A 19887-nucleotide genomic window follows, 5' to 3' on the forward strand; every position below is an offset into this window, starting at 1 on the left:
CACCACTACCAACACTGTGGTTTCCCTGCCCCTTGCACAGGGGCGGCTCCTGTTATGTAATATCAGCAGCCCCCAGCGAGGCAAGGCGGGGCTTGCACTGTACAGCTCAGGCACCTGGAGTCTGGGACAGCAGCAGCGATGGAGGCACCCTGAAGCCCCATAGCAACTGGGCCCGGAGAGGTGGAAGGCTCTCACAGGTGGGGAAAATTGGGGGTCCTTTCTCCTGCACATCCTGGAGGAAAGATTTTCTTCCCCACCCCCAAGCTGCACACCTGGCTAGACGGCTAGGAATTTCACCAGGTAAGGGGCCATGCCACAGCCTCAAAGGATATCATTGTTTCCACTCCTGTTAGGGAAAGAGGGAGGGTGGATGCTATTTCGGTACCTGAATGCCTAACCAGGCATGATTTTGGGGGGGAGGGGGGGAGGGAAGGGAATCTGACTAGATGGGACCTCTAACCATATGTGCGTTTGAAACTCCAAGACCAGTCAATTCTTTGGCCCATGGAGCTATGCATCACTTCCAAAAGGTTCCCCAGGGAGCAAATTCTGCTGGATTGTAGTTCCTGTCTCAAGGCATTAGGTTTTTGCTTGATTTTAAATCCTTCATCAGCGAACAGTAAATGTTCTACGTTCTGTAGGATATAAGCCAAGGCATTTGTTGGGAAATATTTGGAGAATGGAGAATTGGAAGCAAATTAAAGATGTTTTACTTACCCGTCAATTCTGTTGTAGAAATTGCAGGTGTGTCAATGTGATATTTTGTTCAGGAACTTTGAGATAATACCTGTTGAGTTACTCTTTTTAGGAAACATAGCTTTGGCTGTAGAAAATGTAACTTCCCAGTGAGGTCTGAACTTCTAGGGGAGCAGGAGATCAATGCAAACATGAATGAAGATGATGCACACAAAACCGTACACAAGTAATGATCTCCTGCATGCATAGAGGAACATGTAACTGTAAAAACGAGAAAGAAACTTGTGGTCTTTGAATGCCTAACAAATTTATTATGGCATAAACTTTCCTGGACTTCAATCCTCTTACTCAGATGTATGTTGATAAATTTCCTGTAATAAATTTGTTAGCTTGTAAGACGCCACAAGACCCTATCTATTGAACATGATTATAACCATTAGAAAGTATAACTATAGAGGTTTGCTTACAAACAGTGCAGCCTGCAGTGAATTGAGTGCACAAATGCCACTCCATGATACAAAGATGTACAAAGAGAATTATATATATTATCAAGTCTTTTGAATGTTCTTGTAAACTGCTACCAGGAAAATACAGAACACAACTGCATACAGATCATGGAAATCATGGGTAAACACTATCTGCCTTATCCGTTTCACAGCGTTGTTGTTGTTGTGGGATTCAAATTAGGTAGATCTCATCATTTTAAATGCAGTAAACAAATAAAATATGAAGCATTCATTGCAAAAATCGGATAAATAAAATATTTGGGTATTTGCAGCCATCGCCTGAGTTGTATTAATAATAGTTTGTTTTACAATATACATGCTTGGGAAACTTGTTTTTGTAAAATGAGAGTTATACTAATGTAATGTAATGTAAAATGTAATGCAAAAATATTTTTCCCCAGGCTCCATAATATTCAATAATGGGGTGAAGTTGTTCATAGTGAATGGAACTGGGAAATTTTGTTTGTTATTTGTTCTATAATTTAAAGCTAGGAATAAGATTTGGATGTTATAGCTGGTGTAGAAATGAGTGAGGCATATGAACGAATGTAGTGCAATGGGGATAAGTTCAAATCCTTATTTAGCTAAGAAGTTCCTTTATTGACTTTGACCGAGTCACTCTGCATAATGCCAATAGGTAGCCAAAAGCTGTACACACAGCCACAGCGTCTGATAATAACCATCAGAGGCCAAAGCAAAATTATTGGGTGTAGATATTCTTGGTTGTTTTGCAGAATACTAAAAGTGACCGAGAACTTTTAATGTTTGTAGTGCATATATGCTCATTCCATTTTTTAAACTGTGGTAAAGAAGGTTTTTTTTGATTTGCGATATTTCAAATACCAGAAAAACTCTTTGACCAGAGATGAAATTGCTAGCATGTCTACCAGCAAAACTGAGTTAAAGAAGAATTGTGTCATATTGATTTATCCTTTATGCTTTGTGGTACATTAATGTAGATTACATTTTCTGTACAATCTTGGTGAAGAGATTAGTATGTAGTAAGAATTAATAACCCAGATCATACATATGCTCAGCCATTATATGGGTGTTTGGTTCTGGCTTAGCAAGTTGTATAAACTATGATATGAAGAAGATAGTAAGATGGTCTATGATTATATCAGGCTTATTTTTTCCTGAACAGTTCCTTCTACTCTTTGAGTATTCTATAGACTCTTGCACTAATGCTGTTTCCTTTCATGTTATATGCAGTATAGGAGAATTGTTATTGAACCAGTCTACATTGTCCATCATTTATAAGGATGCAGTTGCAAACCCCCATTTTAAATTCATTGTAATATGGGGTGTTGTGAACATGCAGAACTATGTGTCAAGCTGTGTATGTATGGATATATATTTCTGTATCTACATGTGCATACATACATGTGCATATGATTTCACTCTACTGCCCTCTTATGGGTATATATAGGTGACTCTGCTTTATTTATTTTTTTTCTAACCTGGAATCCAGAGGGGAGTCTGGGAAAAACTTCATATGCTGTTCTAGGGACAGAAATAGGAATCTTCTATCAAACTTACTATGGGTCCAAAATATATCAATGGGTATGTTCCACTATATACTGATAAGGGAGTCATAACTCACATACTTGCATGTTCTCATTCCTGTATCTCATTTAGGGACTATGTGAATAAATGTTATATATGGGAATATAACAATGCAGACATAAATAGATTGTGTACTAAGAAGCAAAACTGGAACTACTTTACACACCTATCTGTGCATCTGCTTTTTGTAGCAACACTACCGAAGAAGCATATCTTCTTCAATGGCCATATTTGAACATGAATATACACATTCTTGTGAAGTGAATTTCAAGATCATTTGCAGCACAGTTGAATGGAAGGATGAGAAAGAAGCAGCTGCTTGATAATCAACTGCAAAGACTCAGGATAGGAAGTAACTTTCCTTCAGGTCTGTCTAGCTCAGGATTACTGATTTTGACTGATAACAACAAGTGCTTTCCAAATTTTGACTAGAGGTCTTCCCTATCACCAGTTAATGATAATTCTAACTAGAGGTGTCTACCATATATATGCTTTATCATCGGGCTGTGGTTTTAAGGGTGTGGGATGAATTGATTATTTCCATTCAGAAGAAGTATGGGACAGTTCTTTGGGTTGCTGTGTAAATGAATTTATCACATTGTAGGCATTCTGGCCAGATTGATTATCTATTTATTTACCAGCTAGCAAAAAATGCCCCCCACATGCATAGAATGTTCTCCTTTTGCTCATCACAATATTTTCTTTGAACACGGAGATTATATTTAGTAGAAGCTGGCTATCCATAACCCATGTTTTCAGATCATGAATCTGATGTAATAACTTATGTCAGTTGCTGGATGTTATTCAACTACAGTTCCCATCTCTTCCAATGAATGTGATTAATGAGCAGAAATAATGGGAGTCACAGTTCAATAAGGTTAGAAAAAGATGAATAACGCCTTGTTCTATATTTATCCTCACTCAGCTAGAATCTTCTAGGCCCATTTTCCAAATTCCCTCTCAAGTGGCTTAACTTTCAGCAAAAACTGTTGATAGACTTATTTTCATTTATTGAACGCTCTTGTGTCATTTATCTGATTATTGCTGGGTGGGGGAGAAATGAGCATGAGAATTCAACCTTTTGCAGCTCTGCTAAAGCCTTCATGTGTTTTCTTCCCCTGCCCCTGGAGCTCTCACAGAAGTTGTGGGTGTACTTTTTCTCTCTTGTGCAACATCCCAACAGAGAGGTTGAGGAAATTGCAGGACCAGTCTCTGTTGAAATATACATGAGAAAAGCAAAGAGTGAGTGGTGATAACGGACCACAAAGAGAATGGGGGAAGAAGATCATGGAACAATTACTTTCAGATATTTGGTGCTTTCCACAGTAACTTTCCCCCCCTCACAACTAAGCAACAGGTCTCATTCCTCTTCCTAAGATATGGTAGCTAAGGGTCATGACATTCAAAAATATTTGGATGGCATGCAAACTTTTTTATCCATCCTTGAGAATCAAACAAGAAACACCCCACAGTTATACCAGAAAGCAAAGCCAGTAATATTTCAAAAGAGATGTGCTGCATTAGAAGTGTAAAGTGATCAATATGATTCACTCAGCTATCCAAACATTATCCACTCTGGCAGTTAGGGATTTTGCAAGATCTCCAAGGGAGAGAAGACTTTCTGTCACTGATACCTGATTCGCCTTTCTCACAACTAGAGATGGCAGTGACTGAAAGCAAAGGAGGTATATGAGGAACATGACCTGGATGCTACTACTGAGTTTTTGTCTATCCATAACTCCTTTTCCTTGTAAGCTACTCAGCACAGGTCTAATTTAATCATTATTCTTTTCTCATAGCACCTTGACAATTCTGTTTATGTGAAGAGGTTTTAGCAATTTCTCAAGAGGAAACTCTATAGTTCTCAAGATACTTTGAGGAAGCCAGGCTTCTTAGAACAAGAAAGAGCCATCTGAAAATCGTAACAGATTTTTTTGTACTTTAACAAGGGTTGGCCAATGAAGAGTTGGACTCAATTCCTTCTCCTGAAGCAAGTGGATTTGTAGCTGAATTTTATCTTAGTTGTATTAATGACACAATGCAACAATTAGCTATTTTAAGGAAGTGGAGAAACAGCCTTGTGGCATACGGTTTTTTTTCAACAGAAAGAAATTATCAGAAGGTTTGGAAATAATGGCAGGGAGATGGGGGACTGCTCCAGACCCCCCAAAACTGCCACCTGCAGCAGTTTCCTCATTCTTGCCAACAGCAAAATCATCCTCAGATGGGCCAGAAGTCCAAAATCTTTAACAGCAACTAACAAAGAGGCCAAGATAATTTTTATGCTGTGCTCTATTTGAAATATTTAAGATGTTCTCTCTATAGTCTTTGGTAGATTTGTTTCTATAAATTAACTTGGCTACTTGTTTGGAATTTGTCATGAATATTAAACTGACATAAGGGGTGTGAGAGAAAACAGAAAATACATAGGATAAATGAATCCAGACCTGTACAGACCTAAAGTAATAATATTTTTCAAATACCTAAGTAATTGCAGTAGGACTTCTAGCTGTTTGATCTTCTGAGATTGTAAACAGTTCTCCTATGTGCATAGTTGTGTAATTGCTTCATGCAATTTACTAAACTTTATCATTTCTCCTTCACATTCCATTACTCTGATGCAGTTGTCTTTCGCAGTTGTTCCATGCTGCCAGCCAGTTAAATAATGTCCAATGTTTTCCCCAGTTCAGACACCTCAGTAGCGGAAGTGAGCAAAAAGGTGACGCTTAGTGGACATTTCTGCTGTTGGTGCTGCAGATAGATAATTTTAGACTTTAATTGTGTAATATGGGTGAGTATGTATCTTTTTAGATGATAATGTTTTATTGCAGCAACTCATTTCTGTTACATTTGGAACCATCAGCTGAATGATGGCTTAGGCTTCTGTCCAAAATGTTCCATGGTGTTACCTTTCCAAGCTTCTTCCATGGATGTCACAAGGAAATTTGGAATTCTTAGATTCTGGAACTTCCAGAGGTAGCAGGAATTACCCATTATATTTTTAATTCTCCTGGCATGTACTTCCTCTCCCAGCCACAAATGAAATAAAAATAGATTTTAACCCACTTCATTCTACATGGGTCTGGAATAAGTAATAAATAATGCTTTGAAACAATAAGAACATTCTAAGAAATCCAGCAGATATTAGTAACGATTAAAGTACACAAAATACTTCACATTCACCTCAAATACAAGCTGATGCTAACCTACAGAATCACAGCACCTTTTTTGCAATAAATAATATATACAAACTCATTACCATGATATTAAGGTGATACCTAGTTAAAGAAATCTACTGATGAAACAAGAGTTTGAACTGGTTATTCAAATAATTCATAGATTATGTTTGTACATGATTAAAACTATGATTCCGGAATAAGTCTATGATATATGTAATATAAGCCACAATAGATACGGTCTTAAAAGAGGTATTTTTTCCTGCACATGAGGGAATAGGAAATGCCTCTTCTTAGATGGTATTTTCCATCAGTATTTTTGATAAATAGTTTTATTACAAATATTTTAAAATATTTAATTGTCTTTTTAAAGCCACATTTAATTAGTGAATTATTTAAACAGTGAAATCCTAAATACATATGGATGAAAAAAAATGCATGTTCTTGTTAAAGATTTTGTCAATAGATGTTTGGTTCAGAAACCATGAAGACTACTGCACTAGATCACTTATCAGATATATTTTAATTGCATTGTGTGTTTCAGATAAAACGTGTTCTGAAAGTGAGACTTTCTTAATCAATGACAGGTTTGTGAGTTTAAAAGGATTTGTGTACAGATCTAATACACTTGTGCCGTACTAGATATTTCCAAATAGATGAGGACTTAGTTCTGAGATACTGAGAAACATCAGTTCATGCACCTTTTCACAGAACTTGATTAAAAAGAAAACAGGATTGAAAAATTTCTTTGGCCTATGACTGTCATCACATAAGTCTGTTGGATTTCTGAGCAGCCCTCCCCCCCAAAGAAACCCTTCCAAAATTTTGTGATGTCATGAAACCTTATAAGATTTGGACAATCTTGCTCCCTTTTTTGCAAAATTCTGTATAAGAACACTGAAAACAGATCATCTGGTAATTTGGTAAAATTATGGCTATTTTATTAATTTGTTTTGTAATTATTTCTAGATGAAGCTTAGGGTCAGATTCGATATCATGATACTCATAGGTAAAATTTCTGGCTGTCATAATAGATTTTAAAAAATTATGTAAACATTTTATATATTGCAATAATATCTGCAAGGAAATGTATCATGTGAAACCCATCATTCTGCTTCTTTCTAGAGTTAGTTGCATGGATCAACAAAAAGGGCTACATAAACTAAATTCATCACAATTAAATTGTGAAGCAAGCGATCACTGAAAGAATCTTTATAATCCATCAAATTTGAGGCTCCTGGGTATGCCAAAACAGTCAAAGATCACAGTGTGGATCTTTTGACAGGAAGAAACAAGTATCAATAAGAGGCAATTCAGAATTCATAAAACAGCCAGAACACAATCAAACGCCCGCAGTGCAGCCATCCTCAGTCTGTACACTGAAAGAGTGCAGCTGTCGAATCCAGCCAATATGTTTTCTTCAAGAGGGTTTGGAACAGTTATCATGGCCTTGATTAATCATGCATTGTATGCAAGTTTTCTGTTAATCCCACTGATCGATTTAATTCACACAATCATTCGTTGAAATGTAATTGTATTAATGAAATTGTATGTCTGGCTTGGTTGAAAAATAGTAAATCTTGAAATAAATACCCTAATAATGAACATAATCTGATGAAAAAGCAGGACACAAATGAAACTCTGTAACATATTGTTTTGAGTGGTGTAGAAAGCAGAACATTATTCCTCTTGCCCTCCATATTTTATTTGACTATATTGATAATTGCAGGGTTGCTGACTTTGACAAGTTACAGAGGGTTTTTTGTAATGATTCCATAAAAATGAAAGGATTTCACTTGTGTCAGATCCCTAGTTTAGGGTGTGCTTACTGTACTCTGAGCTGAGCTTCTCCACTGCTGCCCACCTCTTGGTACATGAGGACAATTGTTTGTTCAAGTGTTAAGCATATCAGTGAGCTTGCTCCCAGCAGAGAAGAGACCTTTATGAAATCTGGCCAATGGGAGGAATACAGTATGCTTTAACAAACATGTGCATCTAGAAGCATTATGATTGGCCTTGCCTTCTCTCTGTCAGTGCAATGTCAGCCCAAGATATTTTGTTGCCTGAAATGGAGCTAGGGCCAGCATATGACATTTTTTTTCCAGTTCAGATACCAATTCCTGTATTCAGTGTCATATTTTGCCTTCCCTCCACACTGCCATTCAAAGTCAGTTACTCACCTTGCGGAGGAACAGGATTGGATCTATAAATGGAGAGGTAAATAAGGGCTATAAGCCATCCCTAGCAGGTCCAGCCTCTGTATATTTATTTATTTATATCCCACCTTTATTATTTTTCTAAATAACAAGGCAATGAACACAACTAACACTCCTTCCTTCTCCCATTTTCCCAATGACAAACCTGTGTGGTGAGTTAGGCTGAGAGAAAGAGTGACAGGCCCAAAGTCAATGAGTTAGCTTTCACGCCTAAGCAGAACTAGAACTCACAATCTCCTGCTTTCTTGGCTGGTGTCTTAACCAGTACTCCAAACTGGCTCTAGATGTACATTTTTAGAATAAGCAGCAGGATATCCAGAGAAAGGTGTAGATGTACTCCTATACAGTAACTGAGAGAGGATAGGCACAGGAGATCAAGCTAGGTATGTCAATCCTCTTCTTCCTCTCATTTGTCACTCATTACTTGGATTAAGCTTGTGTTTCCTATTTACTGTATGCAAACTGTCTAAGCCTTCCCTCTGCAAGCACACTGTAGCTGTGATTGTGGATTAAAGTATAAAGAACATGCTTTTGTGTTTTAATATCAGAGCAGGGTTATGCATTTTACATTCACATTCATACACAAAGACACACACCCATATAAACAAAAGTGTACAGTTTATCTCCTGTTGCATAATTTATTCTGGTTTTGGTAATAAGGGGAGTAATTTGTTCTCCACCCTTAACCACAGGAAATCTTATTCAACAACTCCTCTCTCTTCTGAAATTTCTCCAGGCTTTCCCCATCTAATTAAACCTTAAGAGCTAGTAACTTACTGTTCTGAGAGTTGTAAATTAAGATTCTCAAACAGTTATATCCTGCCACCATTACTGTATTCTGTGACTTTTCTTCTTCTGTTATGGAATGATGAGATACAATAATCAAGCATAGGGCTTAACTTAGAAACCTTGGTTCGTTTTCTCTTCTCTGCTGAAAATATTCTTCAAGACCTTCTTGGTGGGTCTTCTCAGGCGTTGGAATTTCCCAGAATATCCTCCTCTACATTTAAAATAATCTGATTTCAAAAATGTCCAACTGGTTTTCATAGTAAGGTTGCCTTCTTATAAGTCTGTTGCGATTCTTTTTTTAAAGCACTACAATACTGTAACTTGTGCTGGCTCTGAAATTACATTTATACAACTATAGTGGGACAAAATGTTTCTTTTAAAGGCCCATGTAGATACTAGCAACAAAATGATATATCCAGAGTTAGCTGTTTGAACCATCCTCTTCTTTTTCCTTAATTGAGGTTAAAAATAGAATTGGAGGAGGATTAAAACATAGAAAATTGATAAGAAGCATTTGACTGAAGCCCTCCACTTAGAAGAACATTCTTGGGTCAAGGCAGAACTCAACTAGTCATACCAAGTCCAGCATTCCTCTTAAGGAATGTTTTTTGCATGTATATCTTTTCTATCAAAATGATACAAAACTTATTTGTTTGCCCAATGCAAGCAAGCAAGCAAGCAAGTAGGCAGTAGAAATCAAAAGGAAGAGTAACAGCTACCGTAGCAACTATGGCCATGAGGGAATAGGCTCAGTGAATGAGAGAAAACAAATAGAGAGCTGTTTTTATTGGGTGAGTTAAAATGTTAATCAGTTAATAATTTAGTAATTAATAGCACTTAATTTATATAATTTCTATAAACTATACTTTAATTTATACATCACTTCATAGTGCTTCACAGCCCCTCTCTAAGCAATTTACAGAGTCAGCATATTACCTCATATGAAATGTCATAATTTCACAAACACAATTCCACTATTCAAAAGGCTTGTCTTCTTGCACTCAGCAGCCATACTAACTTGGAAAAAAGCTCGTAGTTGACAGCCTTTCCTTTAACCTCTGGAACAAGCTTCAATAAATGAAAATATGGGTGCTATGGAATCAACGCAGTATGTTTTAACAGTTATGACCAGAGCACAAAGTTCAGGAAATTTAGCCTGAGTTGACAAAAAAAAAAAAAAAAGGAAGATGGTGTGAAAAATTGGGCTACTACCGTATCATTCGGGCTCTTTTTTTTGTTGCATTCTGCCACATTCTCCCTTTAACTGTTCTTGTCCTGTAGAGATGATCTCAGCCAATACTTTGCATGATTTCTAATAATGAATAAAATTGTAGACACAGAGCTCTTGATTGATGAGCAGCTGACAAAACACCCCACCCATATTTAAAAAAACCTCTCCGACACTCCTCTGGGCAAACCCTAGGACTGATACGAAGGTTGTTATCTGTCTCTTGCAGGAAGAAACTTGGCACTCTTGTGGCTTCATGAATGTCTGATCCAGGCAGCTGCACGCTGCAGATTCACCGGGCTGCTGCAGAGGTAAGGGGAAGAAACATCGCAGCTTATCGGAGACCAGATGGGCAATCCCACCCTTGCCAAATTGGGACTAAGAAATGAAGGCAGGGAAAAAAGGAAAAAAAGTTTCTGACAATCATCCAGAAAGAGAAAGTGGTAAACTGTTCCATTCTACTGCCTCCTAATGGCAAACTCCCTTGCCATTATTTGGGCTAGCTAGGAGACGAGACTAGTGAAGAATGAAGAAAGTATAGAAAATCCACAGAGCTTCTGGAATTTTTTCCAACCCTTTTACCAGTAGTGGCCATAAAAACTTTCTGTATTTCATCTGTGTAATAAATGAATCTGCTTTGTGTGTTTCTGTTTTGCTCTCTCGTGCTGCATCTGTGTGTCCAATGAAGGAAAATATTTGTAGTTCGGGACTGAAATGAGGGCTCCTTGGTGCTCTCTGAGCTTGTTTTCTTGCAGACATTTCATTACCAAAACTAGGTAACATCATCAGTGCTAGAAAGGAGTGAGGTTTGCTCTCAATTTATATTCTAGAGGCTTGCCCTGTCAGTAGTGGTGGGGGTGGTCTTCGAGGTTCTTTGGTTGGGCTGTTAGCTTGTTTGGCAGTTCCTTGATTGGGAAACTTCTTGATTGTTAGTCTGATGTTAATCTTGGAGATAATCTATGCTTGTCTGGGTGCTGATAGCTGGTGGAGAGGCGTTTTGGTCTTGTTGTTCCCTTTTTGGCTTGTTGATTTACTCTTTTGTTTATGTCTATGTGTCTGTTGATGGCTAATTTGCCAGACTGCCAGGCTTCTAGAAATTCCCCAGCATTTTTGGACTCGGCTTGGTCTAGGATGGTCCCAGTTTCCCAGTTGAAACTATGGTTAACTTTGTCCATTAAGACTTACCCCAACAAACCCCTACTCCTTACTAGCACTGATGATGTTACTTAGTTTGGGTAATGGAATGTCTGCCAGAAAACAACCAAGCTCAGAGAGCACCAAGGACCCCACATCTGTGTGTTTTTGTGCACAGATGGTCTTCCCATGCCCCACTCTAGGGCATATGACCAAGAGGGAGAAGGAATTTGGATCAGAGCAGTCAGCAACATTCTGAGTCACTGCCCAGTTGCCTCCCCTACTGAAATATCCTAGGAGAGATATTTTTTCTTCCTCACAGCCCTGGGTTGAAAATGTCAGACCTATTTTCAAACCGGACCTTTCTTTAGCTAGCTCCTCCCATTACACTTGACCTTCAGGAGAGAGCGCTGCTTCAGTTTACAATTCTAAAACTATAAAACAGTTAAAACAATTAAAAGCAATAAAGACATCCAAAAAGTAAGCATACACAGCAGCCGAGATAGCTAACCAATTTAATAGCGAATACAAGAAATGTAGCTCTTAACATATTCTGAGCCCAAAGCCCTGGTATACACAGCCAGGTTTTTAAAGCCTTTTTAGCCAACAGGATTGGGGCCATTCTAGTCCCCGACGGGAGAGTATTTCTCTAAGCAGGGGCTACAGCAGAGACTAGTTCCAACTCAGTTGACCCGCTTTGGTTGATGGGCTCTGCAACATGCCCAACCTGCTATATCAAATAATGGATGATTGGCAAAGTATTGCAACAGTCAGTGCTGGCAAAAACTCGGCATTCAGCATTTAAGACAACCAAACCCGGTAGTGGTCTCCTGCAAGACCAGCATTTGCCTGGGTGGCATCGAGGGAGAAAGCACCGCAACAAGCAGAAGTGTGCTTTGGGTGCCGATGACAACTCGGCACTTACTGACTCAGGTAGTCACCAGATGGCAGCAAAGTGAGGCGAAACCCTCTTGTTGCCATCTAGTGATCATCTCGATTTCCTGTTCCTTCATCTCCTCTCATTTTAACTTGGCCACAACTCCTTTGCCATCTCTTTCTCAGCTTTGGGTGTCGGCCACATATTCACAATGTCTTATAATACTTTTGTCCTGGTCTTAAGTCTGTTTACTTTTGGGCTAGCTCAGGGGTAGGCAACCTTGGCTCTTTTAGGACTCGTGGACTTCAACTCCCAGAATTCCTGAGCCAGCCACGCTGAGGGAAAAGGGAGAGGTTTCCAAGCTGAGCCATGCTGGCTCAGGAATTCTGGGAGTTGAAGTCCACAAGTCCTAAAAGAGCCAAGGTTACTTACCCCTGGGCTAGCTGGTTTCAGCTCTAAGCAAATCCACTCTCAGCCATAGAAGCTTACTAGATCTGAGTGACTTTGAAGCAGCTATTCTCATTTAGCCTGACCTACTTCATTGGGTAGTGTGGGAAACATTGGAGGTCAGGGCACCTTGTATACTCCCCTGAACACCTGGAGGAAAAGTAGTATATAAATATAAATAATAGGTACATCAAAAAGAGCAGGCCGCTGAGCAATTTGTTTGGCCTGCCACAAGAGTGGCCTTAAGCAGCCCTTCCGGTACACAGCAAAGCCATGCTTGGTGGTTCACTGGAAATCCAGCAAATATGGAAAAATAAGCCTCTTTTGCAGTGATTTCCACTGCCATGTTATAGGTCAGTGGTGGCGAACCTATGGCACGGGTGCCAGAGGCGGCACTCAGAGCCCTCTCTGTGGGCACGCGCACCGTCGCCCCAGTCCTAGGCCTTCATCTGGGTTTTATAAAACTATTTCACTGTGTGCAAAAAAAAAAAAAAAGTTTCAATCAATGAGTCAATTTCAACTTCTCGCAGGAAAAAAAAGATCTTGGAATTGATTGATTGAACTTTTTAGTCCCACCCAGTCTGCCGTTACCACCGCAGCCATGCCCACCCAATGGGCCACACCCACCCGGCACCCGACAATGCATAAGTGGGTTTGGGGTTGCAGTTTGGGCACTCGGTCTCTAAAAGGTTTGCCATCACTGTTATAGGTGTACTGTATTCTCTGCTCAGTTATATTGGCTGTGGGATTTATACCATTTAGGCTCTAATTGTGTATTAGTTTGTTTAATTGGTTAAAACTCCTCAGGGGCCTTCTAACTAACCAAAATGATACAAAAGAGAATGCAAATGTGTGTGTGTGTTTGTGTGTGAATGTATCACTTGAGTTAATCAAAGCCCAATCGACAGTTGGTTTTGCTTTTTCTCATACATGACAATTGTTTTCTTAAAAATTGTATTGATCGAATTGTTGAGTTCTTGTATTGTAAATATTGCGTTTTTAACTTGACACAGCCTCAGGAAGATGACAAAAATCATAATCAAGTATTTATAAGAAATACAGGCCGTAGATAGTAGAATGTACTATTCATTTCATGACTAACCATAATCTGCAATCAGCCTATAGTTTTGAAAACAGCTGATTAATAGATTGAGGCTTAACTCAGCTTAATGTAATGTAAGCAGCAGGGAAAACTGAGTAAATTGAACTATTCAAGATCAGTTGAATCTAATTGTTTCCCCTTTTTTGTACAACAGAACTTTGCTGCCACAGCTGATTTTGGAAGCACTCTGCTGGAGCAGACACTGGGCAGAAGTCGACCTGATAAGATGTCCCCCTGCCCACCCCAGCAGGGATGGACTCGGAGTACCTTCCTCCCTTTGTACAACCCCCTGGCAGGGGGGGAAGCTTGCTCACAGGGGGAAATGGAGCTAACTTGGCAAGAGATTCTCTCAATCTCAGAATTGCAGGTAAGCACGGGGCTGACAGAATACGCTATTATTTGAACAGCTTTGAGGAAGATAAGTTGGACTTATTGACATCGTTGTCAACCTAGCATAGTGGTGGTGAACCTATGGCACAGGTGCCAGAGGCGGCACTCAGAGCCCTCTCTGTGGGCATGCGTGCTGTCGCCCCAGTCCTAGGCCTTCAGTTGGGTTTTATAAAACTTTTTCGCTTTAAGCCTTCACCGCCATGTGCAAAAAAAAAAAAAGGTTCAATCAATCAGTCAATTTCAACTTCTCGGAGGGAAAAAAAATCTTGCAAAGTTGGAATTGATTGATTGAACTTTTTAGTCCCACCCAGTCTGCCGTTACCACCACAGTCATGCCCAGCCAATGGATCACACCCACCCGGCACCTGACGATGCATAAGTGGGTTTTGGGTTGCAGTTTGGGCACTCAGTCTCTAAAAGGTTCGCCATCACTGACCTAGCAGCTAAAATAGGAAGTTGCTGCATAGAGCAAAGCAACGGGGAAGGAAGGAGTAAGGTAAAAAGGATTCATTCATAACAGGTAGTCCTTGCTTAACGACCACAACTGGGACCTGCAACTCCAACTCCGTTAAGCAAGACATCATGTGACTGCAACTTGCGATTTTACTGCTGGCTTCTCTATTGATTTTGCTTGTCAGTAACTGGCTGTCAGGTGGCTTGGTCCTTAGTCAAGAGGCAAAGCTTAGCATGATGGTCTGAACCCAGTCATAATATTTGTGATGGATTTGTTCAGCCCATAAATGTAATAATAAATAAAATAAACAGTGTCTCTTGCAGGAAGTGGATCTTTATTTCTTCTTCTTCCCTCGCTTTCCCCTCCTGGTGTCAATTTGCAACCCTTGGCCTGGTATAAAGTGATTCATTCAGATCTTTGGCAAGAATTCTCTCCCTTTTCCCTGGCAGCCAGCTGGGTAAAGCTAAAGAAAAGGGGAGAAAAACCAAGTGCAAAATCTGCCACATAGTGATTCTGCAATGGCAATATTTTAAAAAAAAAGTGATTTACCAACTGTAAAGCCCTTGGTTTTCTGATTGAACACACTTTTATTAGAAAACCACTTCTCTAGTCTTAAACCCTGAACTGAATGCTGTGGCTGCATATTTCTTGCTTCAGTCTCCCTGCCCATGCCCTCCCCCCCCCATTCTTTTCCTTTAGAAGAGGTGGTATATTTCATTTGGTGCTTTTGCAAACTTTTACAGCCTTAACATGCTAGTTATTTATTTATTTATTGTCATTGTATGTGCGTACATAGTATACATATACAACGAAATTTACTTGACACCAAAAATCCAAGTCCCACACACATAATCCCCAAACACGTTCCCCCCCCCCAATCCCCACCCCTAAAACCACCCAACATCCACACAACAGACCGAGTAATGCTGTCCAACAGTTCACTGATGGTGGCCCCTTAGTTCGTTGTTGAGTGCAATTACAGCTCTGGGATAAAAACTATTCAGAAAACGTGTGGTATTTCTCTTCATCAAAGTTCACTAATAGTTCAAATTATTTAGATCAGTCTCAATCTCGAATTTCATCTTTTTGTTAATGATTGAACTCCAAGCAACACTAATAGCTGCCTATAACATGCTGCCTAAAAGGTGCAGGGATATAAAGTTCAGCAAATTTAGGCAGCTACTCTATTTTGCACAGTGTAAGATTTATATTTTCAACTTACAGATAAGTCCTTTTGTTGAATCCAGGCAGTTGCAGTCCACATTTTCTAGACATGTTGACAGCATTAAGAAACCTCCAGATGTTTTTAAACTATCTTGCCCACATTTTCTTGGAATAACTTACTTTAAGTCAGTGGCCTTCATTTCCAGCTTGATATTCCTTCCTTCCTTCCTTCCTTCCTCCCTTCCTCCCTCCCTCCCTCCCTCCCTCCCTCCCTCCCATCCATCCATCCATCCATCCATCCATCCATCCATCCATCCATCCATCCATCCATTTAACTTAACCAAGTGATTTTGGGAGGTTTACAATTCTAAATTTATAAAACAATTAAAAACAAAACAGTACAAACATCCAGAAAATAAATATCAATAGCAGCCAAGATAATTACTCAATTAACAATACAGCCAAGAAACAGGGCCCTTAACACATTGAGCCCCATACCTGAGTACATAGCCAAGTTTTTAAGCTTTGCCTGTAGAATGTAATATGTAGAAGATTGTACTGTGTTTGTTTGTTTTTTTAAATCTTTATTTTACTTAGAAAACAAAGCACAGATATAGGGTAAGGAATGTATGACTCGGCAACCGATAATAAAACATTATTAAAAATTATTGTTAAAAATAGCATTTAAAATATTAAAAACAATAACCTAGAATGAAGTAATTAAAATGTAAAAATATCACAGGAGAATGAATATTAAATAGATGCAAGAACAAATAAAAATTCCAACAAGTTTTGTATATACTGTTTGTTTTCTTCCATTCATTCATGTCCGATTCTTGAAGATTGCCTGGACAATTGCCTGCAGCATTTTTGGTAACATTTTTCAGAAGTGGTTTGCCATTGCCTGGTTCCCAGGGCAGAGAGGCAGAGAGACAGAAAGAGTGGCAGGTTCAAAGTCACCCAGCTTTTTTGTGCCGAAGGCAGGATTGGAACTCAGTCTCTTTGTATCTAGCTGATGCCTTAACCACTACATAAACTATCTGTCGTGTTTATTTGAGGGTAAACAATTGTTGGTTGATTTGACCTGTTTTTGTTTTGCAAACACAATAAGTGTCTATGGAGATTCTCAGTCATCCAGGTCATAGTTATCCCAAAGATGCTTTTTCACAAGGCAACTGGACTTTCTTGTTTTTCTTTGAAGACATTTTGCTTCTCATCCAAGAAGCGAAATGTCTTCAAAGCTGAAGAAGCTTCTTGGATGAGAAGCGAAATGTCTTCAGAGAAAAACAAGAAAGTCCAGTTGCCTTGTGAAAAAAGCAGCTTTGGGATAAAAAGGGGACGTGTTTCCCCAATTGAATCAAAGGTAACTCTTCTAGTATATCCCAACATTTCTCATCCTTTATGCTTCAATTTTTCCATAACAACAATCTTCCATAATTTTCTTTTATAGCAGAGATCTAATCATGGAGGCTCTGAATGTTTCCAGTATTTGTGCTTCACTATTCAGTTACACTCCCAAGATATGTTTAGAGTAATTGTTTCGTGAGACAACTCAAAGTACTGAAAACATAACTGTTCCGTTCATGACAGTTGCTGCCAGTTTGGCCGAACAGTATACTGTTGAAGTGCTCAGTAGTATGAGTGGAGCACATCCCACAGCTACAAAATATGCATTTATGGGGGTTAGTCCCTCTACAGAGGAGTGTACTGCATCCAAGTTGCAGGGCGGCAGGTATCCATTACATCCATCTGCCTTTTAAATCTTGAATCTCCCAACACTGCCCCCATTCAACAGCAGACCCTGGGGAAGAAGTGAGGTGGGGGAAACCATGTACAATGGGGGATCTGTCCGATGGGATGAATCATTCTTTTGTTCTTGGGGGAATGTTATCAACCCATCTTAAGGGGCTCGGCACCTGCACAGTCCTTTTGAATGCCCCTTTTCTTTGCTCTTCCCACCTCACCTTCAGTGATAAGAACATTACATAGGAAGGTGCTTGGTTTATGTTACAATAATATAGTAAATCAATAGCTTTACAGACAAAGCAAATTCCCCCCCCCAAAAAACAACAACAAAAAAACCCTGAAAGTCTTTAAATGATATTTCTCTTGGAAAACATATCGGGAACACTTGCAATTTAGTGAGAAGGGGGAGGGAAACTATTTTGAGACTTGACTAGGATATATGGGATTGACTGTCAGAAAGAGCCTGAGCAAGTCATCAGAAATTCCTTGAATTTGACTGCAATCCCCTGGAGTCTCACCCGTGAACTTTCTGCATTCTTTGCTTGGGGGGGTGAGGGAAGGAATCTTTCTCAACTTTTTTTCTTTCTTCCTGCAGGGTCTTGATATGCCAGCCGAGAGTTGCTATGATCCAGCTTTATGTGGTCATTCCCAACAGATGGTACCATCCCCTAGCTATGGGCCATGTGCAGGGATGGGCGAGAGTTCTGCTTCCAATTACAATCACCCTACTGCAGCCTATGACCATTCCTACCCAGAAAATTTGCCTGCTTCTTGTAGACTTTATAGCTACACAGGCATGCTGATCTCTTCCTCCCTGGAGCCTCCAGGACCTGCTATGCTAGGCGGATATAAAGGGGTGCCAGGGATGATGTTGGGGAGGGAGCTAGCTAATGGCTATGGACCACAGGGACCTTGCAAGCTCCAAGAAGATCTGGAATCAGACTCTGGATTATCCCTTAATTACAGTGATGCAGAGTCCCTGGAAGCTGAGGGACTGGAACGGGCAGAATATCCATCTTTGTATCCCTTGGACCATGCTCCAGCATACCCTCCGTTGGCTCCTGTCCCAGAGATGCCCTTCCCTGAACATCACCTAGAACATTCTTTGGAAAACGGGCGGAGCCCACAGGGAGAATTAGTGGGCAGCAGGGATGAACGTCGGGCTCTCGCCATGAAAATCCCCTTCCCCGTGGAAAAGATCATCAACTTGCCAGTGGACGACTTCAATGAGCTGCTGTCACATTTCCCGCTGAGTGAGCCTCAGATGGCACTAATCCGGGACATCCGCCGCCGTGGCAAGAATAAAGTGGCAGCTCAAAATTGTCGCAAGCGCAAACTAGAGACATTGGTGCACCTGGAGCAGGAGCTGGATGAACTAAACCGTGAGCGGCAGCGCCTGTTACAGGACCGTGGAGAGTTTAACAGGAGTCTGACGCTGACCAAGCAGAAGCTGGGAGCCCTCTACCATCAAGTCTTTTGCATGTTACGGGATGAAGCTGGCAATGCCTATTCCCCTGATGAGTACGTGCTGCAGCTCACTATTGATGGCGGTGTCTTCCTTGTTCCACGCAACAAGGAGCCAGAAAGCGCCAATGGCTGAACTGAACAAGATCTGGTAGAAACTGGGAGGATGGAATGGAGCCAGTTGACCCCCACAAAAGCATCTCTAGGGGCTTGAGACAACCCAAATGTTAAAGAGTTCACACTCCATTAAGCAGGCAGTACAGCTGAACTTGACACCATTCAAATCACCCAGAATTATTTTTCATTTAGTTGGGAGAAAAACAGGGTTTGATGAATACAGTACCTGGAATTTCTTAATAATTCCTTATCCAAGCATCCATCTTTCTAAAACTCCCATCAGACTTCGCCAATGTGGCCAATTGTGAAGGATGAATTACTGTATAATCCCAACAGTATTTGTAGGACTATTTGTAAGCCTCAACCCTTTGCTTACTTTGGTACTTTCAGCCAAATTACCTTGCATACAATATATAAGGCACTTGCTCACCTTACGGCTTTAAAATGTTCTGAACCTACCAGACTACAATTTCCACTACCAGGAGCAAATATGAAGAAGCCTGTTGTAAATTAGCTGCACATCCCTTTCTACACATTTCCAGAATGTTGAATTAAAAATAAAAAAAAAATGAATTCTGCTAAATCCTAGTTAAGACTATATTGCTGGGCGGTGTAAGAAATAAATGTTGCTGGTATTCAAAATTATTAAGGTCCAAGAGGTTTTCCCATTTTAACTTTTTAATCATACATTTCCCAGTCTATGCTATTTCTTTTCACAGCACTTGCTAGGACCATTACCACTGAATGCCAGCAATAGAAGAATTGGCAGCAAAGGGTTTAAAAGATTGTTTTTAAAGGCTACAGAAAAGGCAAAA

The 19887-nt window shown here is 39.9% G+C and overlaps 1 protein-coding gene across 1 annotated transcript; it reads left to right on the top strand.

Annotated features, from left to right (window-relative positions):
• The first annotated feature begins 10415 nt into the window (after positions 1-10415).
• NFE2 (nuclear factor, erythroid 2) lies at positions 10416-19620 on the top strand. Its single transcript, XM_015818269.2, has 3 exons — positions 10416-10488; positions 13892-14104; positions 18087-19620. Exons 1-3 carry the CDS (start codon positions 10438-10440, stop codon positions 19089-19091), a joined length of 1269 nt encoding a protein of 422 aa, XP_015673755.2. The 5' UTR covers positions 10416-10437; the 3' UTR covers positions 19092-19620.
• The last annotated feature ends 267 nt before the right edge of the window (positions 19621-19887 follow it).

Source organism: Protobothrops mucrosquamatus, unplaced genomic scaffold (assembly GCF_001527695.2).
Source record: "Protobothrops mucrosquamatus isolate PMUCROS unplaced genomic scaffold, P.Mucros_1.0 scaffold710, whole genome shotgun sequence".
NCBI lineage: Eukaryota > Metazoa > Chordata > Lepidosauria > Squamata > Viperidae > Protobothrops > Protobothrops mucrosquamatus.

Excerpts from the sequence above, each read along its gene's own strand:
- NFE2 (XM_015818269.2), top strand. The coding sequence starts at position 10,438 with ATGTCTGATCCAGGCAGCTGCACGCTGCAGATTCACCGGGCTGCTGCA. Across the intron at positions 10,489-13,891 it reads TTCACCGGGCTGCTGCAGAG|AACTTTGCTGCCACAGCTGA; the intron begins GTAAGGGGAAGA and ends TTTGTACAACAG. Across the intron at positions 14,105-18,086 it reads TCTCAATCTCAGAATTGCAG|GGTCTTGATATGCCAGCCGA; the intron begins GTAAGCACGGGG and ends TTCTTCCTGCAG.